Source organism: Lactuca serriola, chromosome 6 (assembly GCF_051521515.1).
Source record: "Lactuca serriola cultivar US96UC23 chromosome 6, Lser_US96UC23_V15, whole genome shotgun sequence".
Taxonomy (NCBI): Eukaryota; Viridiplantae; Streptophyta; class Magnoliopsida; order Asterales; family Asteraceae; genus Lactuca; species Lactuca serriola.
Genome location: NC_136413.1, coordinates 29,659,962 through 29,664,407, shown reverse-complemented (window position 1 = coordinate 29,664,407; position 4,446 = coordinate 29,659,962). Strand labels below are relative to the sequence as shown.

Here is a 4,446-nt window from a genome sequence, read left to right as displayed (position 1 = left end):
TCTTTCGATCTAGTGCAGAGGCCAAATATCGTGGTACTGCCAATGCAGTCGCTAAAACTTGATGGCTCCGTGACCCTCTTCATGAACTACATTTTCCTCTTCAAAATTAAAGCCATCGTTGTTCATTGTGACAATATCAACGCCATATACATGTCCTCGAACCCTATGCAAAATTAACGCACCGAACACATAGAGATTGATCTTCATTTTGTTCGAGACAGAGTTGCCATAAGCCACATATGAGTTCTCCGTATTCCCTCAGATGATTAGTATGTTGACATCTTCACCGAGGGTCTACCTACTTCGCTCTTCTCATAATTTTGAACCAATTTAAACGTCCGATGTAATCATCCCAATCAAACTGTGGGTGGATGTTAGTGGATAAATATATTGTATTATTAGCTTAGCCCACCTATTGTATATTCCAGGCCCATGTATTGTTGTAATTGTATATATATTTTTTGTATTCCTTGTTTGAAGGACATGAGAATATTTTCCCAGTATTGCTCGATATCGATCATGTAAATATTTAGGCGTAAGTAAATTCATGTTATCATGTATGTTTGTATATATTTTGTAACTAGCTAATGAGCCGAGAGAGGAGAGTTAAGGTTTTAAATGGAAAGTAATATATATAGCTTGGTTATCAGTAGAATATGTTGAAATACATGGATTTTAACACAACATCGGGCTGGTAACAATCTAATAACAATTAATAGGAGGGGTGGTATCAATAAATTTTCCTTGAGTGTTTTGGCAGTAAGAAATTTCGTTAAGTCTCGTTATTCCAACTTCGTTTGTTACAATTTCAGTACAATTGTACTTTCCACTGCAATTGAAAGTAATAGCTTGCTTTGTTGCCGATGACCCATATATATTCGTATACGTAACATCATCGCTCACTTTTACAGCCGATGCATCTGTCTGATACATTAAAAAAAATCAGTAAAAGTTAGATATGGAATTGCATCTTAATTTGGTGAGATGAGAGTATTTTTATGGATAATAAGCATACCGGTGCGGGGCAATCCGAATTTTCAGAATTAGTGCAGTAATGTTGATCAATTATAATTGGATTTTCAACGTTTACCAGATGAATGTCCTGAAATACAATCCCCCTAGCATACCCCGTTCCATACTGTATAAGATATAAGAAATTGATTGATTTCAAGTAACCATTGAATATTATGTTAAAACTCCAAGGATGTTCATCAAGTTATTATATCTAATTTTACTGGCACCGTTTTGATTCGTAACCCATTTGTTGTTCCTGAGATGTTACAATTTTCTACACGAACTTGTTCAACTGTGTCGTGACCACCGTTTTCCCCAAGGCTTCCGATACTGCAAAATCACATCCATTTAGTGGAGGAAAATTTGTGTAAAAGTGATTATCGAGATATAAATATCATTTTCTAGTACCTTATGCCATGACCAGGTCCACAGAACACTCTTGTTACATTAATATCATACGTGCCACCATTTATAGCGACACAATCATCACCTGTTTTAGTTTCCACAAAAAGAAGTGAATTATAAATGGTTTTTTATACATTATAGAATAACTCATTAAGAAATAATTAGGATGTAATTATTCTCATACCAATTTGAATGTTAGAATCATGTATAGTAACATGGGAAGAATAATTGATGTCTATCCCATCAGTATTGGGGCTGACTCCAGGAGCAAAAATTAGAATATTTCCAACATCTACACCTTCACAACCATTGATACTCATATGTATCTTCGGGCTGTTGATATGTTTTGTACCACTCAACTGAAGGCCGTTACAAGAATTAAAGTGTAAAGCCTAAACAAATGTATACATGTCAGTTATCACGAAACTTAAATTCATTCAAGTCCTTAACATTTTTTTTAAAAAAAAGACGGCTTACAGTTGGGCGATTGCATGCATTGGTTTTAGTTTGCCCCTGCAAATAAAAAGGAACTATGAATTAATTGGATGATTTTTACTTTTTTTTTCGTTTAATATTAAATTAATTCGACCTCATTTTTCCACCAAATGGATCCCTGGCCATCAATTTGACCAGGTCCTTGGATCTTGAGTCCTTGCACGGATGTGAAGTGTATCCAAAAGTTATTGTTAATGCAACCTTTCCATCCATCGAGAGTCTTCGGTGCAGTGATGTTACCCAACAGCTACCCATCATTTAAAAAAATATTAGATTAATATTTTTCTTATAAATTAACATCATAGCCTCAAATGAAAAGATAGATAACTGTTCATTTTACCTTAATATTTACAGTTGGGGATTTGCATGGACCATTGAATGCCACCGGGTTTATCAAAAATGTCTTGTCTGATGGAATTATCAATGTCGGTTCTGGCGAGATATCTCCACATAAATCGTCCCATGCTCGAAGGAAAGCCTGCAACAATGAACGTACATAGAAAAAGGTTAACTGATTTTTGCGTTCTTTAATTTGCATGATACATCAATTTCTTTTGATTCAAAATTTGAAGATATTATTAATTTAATTACACTGGAGTCATCTGTATTTCCATCTCCTTTTGCACCATAAGATGTTACATCGTAGGTGGCAACACTTGTGATTTTCGAGCCAAATGATAAACAAGACATGCTCAACAAGACTACCATGAAGAAACCCTGCAGATCGAGAAAAGGTGGAGTACTTAAGAATCGTATTGCATTTTTAAGCATCCATGCATGGACAATCTGAGTGAGAATATGTTAATTATCTTACCATTTCTTTGAAATCAACTGAAGCAGAGTTACCTGATCTTGTGTTTTGATTACACTTGCCATGCCCCCTCCATTTATTTCCTATAAATACTGTGAGAAAATGATGGATTAGCTAGTTCATATGTATGAAAATTCAGATTCTCCCACTTCAAAATAAATGCATGGATCGAGTTGATTATCATTTATATGTACATATATTTATCATCAGGAGTATCTTTGTGTAAGGAAATATAAGTTTTTGCGTCTCCAAATAACTATTAGATTTTATATGAGATACCATTTCATAAAAATGTTTGAGCAATATATATATATATATATATATATATATATATATATATATATATATATATATATATATATATATATATATATATATATATACCCTAATAAATAAGAATGATTTTGTCAGTTCTCATTCTCCATTCAATTGGTTACATGTTATTTTGTCATAATTTTGAGATATATTTATTTTCTACTTGTCAGTTACTTTATTTTTCATTTCCAATATATCATTAATTTAGTTTTTATAAATTAAACCTACCATAATGACTATTAATTTCAAATTTAAAATTCTAAATTTTAATTTCAATTTCAAATAATATTACAGTTTAAACCTTTATGTTTAACATTTTTTATAATTTACCCGTTTAGTACACAAATCTGATAACTAAACACATAATTTTATTTATTTATTTTTTGGATGATTTTTTTTCATAATTTTCAGTTATTTTAAATTTCAAATTCAAATAAAATTTTCATTTAATCGTTTATATTAGTATTTTGTTTTAATTAACCCGTATAATATACGGGTCTCACAACTAGTATATATATATATATATATATATATATATATATATATATATATATATTGTTTGACTGTGATTTGAATATGGTGTTCGTCGTTACCACCTAAGAGATAAACAACCACCCAATACTAGTTAAGATGCTTTAAACACAACAAAAAAACTAACCTTTAGCGGCGACAAAATCCGTCGCAATTGATCACGCTTGTCGTCGCTAAAGGTATTAGCGACGACCTGTCGTCGCTAAGGGTCGCCGCATTGTTTCGTAGCTAATAGCCGGTTGTCGTCTCTAATACTATGGTCCCTAATACACGATTGTCGTCGCAAATAATGTCGTCTCTGTTAATATCCCGGCTACCGGCCAGAGTTTTTCCGGCAAACCTCCGCGGAGGTATGGGTAGTCGCAATTGATCGTAGTCGTCCCAAAAGGCGTTGTTGCAAATGTTTTTTTTTGTTTATTTTTTTTTTAATTTTATTTTTAGAAAAAACATATTTTTTATAATATTAATTTATATATATATTATAAAATACAGTTTTGATAAATATACATAAATAAATACATACCACATTATATAAAAACATCAAACATACAATATATTATAAAATATCTAATAAATCTCAAACGAACATCTAATATATATCATACATAAACTATCTTCAAAATCCAAAATAACATTCTCTATATCATAAAACAAGAAATACTAGTTGTCTTCGTCTTCCCCATCGTTGTTTTCCTCGTTGAGTCTAACCGTTGTAGGGATGAGTCTTTTACTCGAAGGATTATCTAAGCTTTGTTGCATGTGATTGTATTCATGAGGTAGGTAACTGACATTATGACGAGTTCTTTAGCAGCTAATGGCAAGGTGATGACGGAAACTTGGGAAAGCCTAGGAAGTGTTTCGGTGGGTTTAGTTGT

At 32.2% G+C, this 4,446-nt stretch overlaps 1 protein-coding gene across 1 annotated transcript; it reads right to left on the bottom strand.

Annotated features, from left to right (window-relative positions):
- Window positions 1–702: 702 nt before the first annotated feature.
- LOC145059621 (putative polygalacturonase At3g15720) lies at window positions 703–2,790 on the bottom strand. Its single transcript, XM_079007442.1, has 10 exons — window positions 2,761–2,790; window positions 2,506–2,700; window positions 2,255–2,392; window positions 2,009–2,161; window positions 1,897–1,932; window positions 1,604–1,811; window positions 1,423–1,504; window positions 1,236–1,344; window positions 1,016–1,138; window positions 703–924 (listed from the first exon to the last, which is right to left on the bottom strand). Exons 1-10 carry the CDS (start codon window positions 2,788–2,790, stop codon window positions 703–705), a joined length of 1,296 nt encoding a protein of 431 aa, XP_078863568.1.
- Window positions 2,791–4,446: the final 1,656 nt, after the last annotated feature.

Excerpts from the sequence above, each read along its gene's own strand:
- LOC145059621 (XM_079007442.1), bottom strand. The coding sequence starts at position 2,790 with ATGGCAAGTGTAATCAAAACACAAGATCAG. Across the intron at positions 1,139-1,235 it reads TACGAATCAAAACGGTGCCA|TATGGAACGGGGTATGCTAG; the intron begins GTAAAATTAGAT and ends TATCTTATACAG. Across the intron at positions 925-1,015 it reads ATTCGGATTGCCCCGCACCG|ACAGATGCATCGGCTGTAAA; the intron begins GTATGCTTATTA and ends TTAATGTATCAG.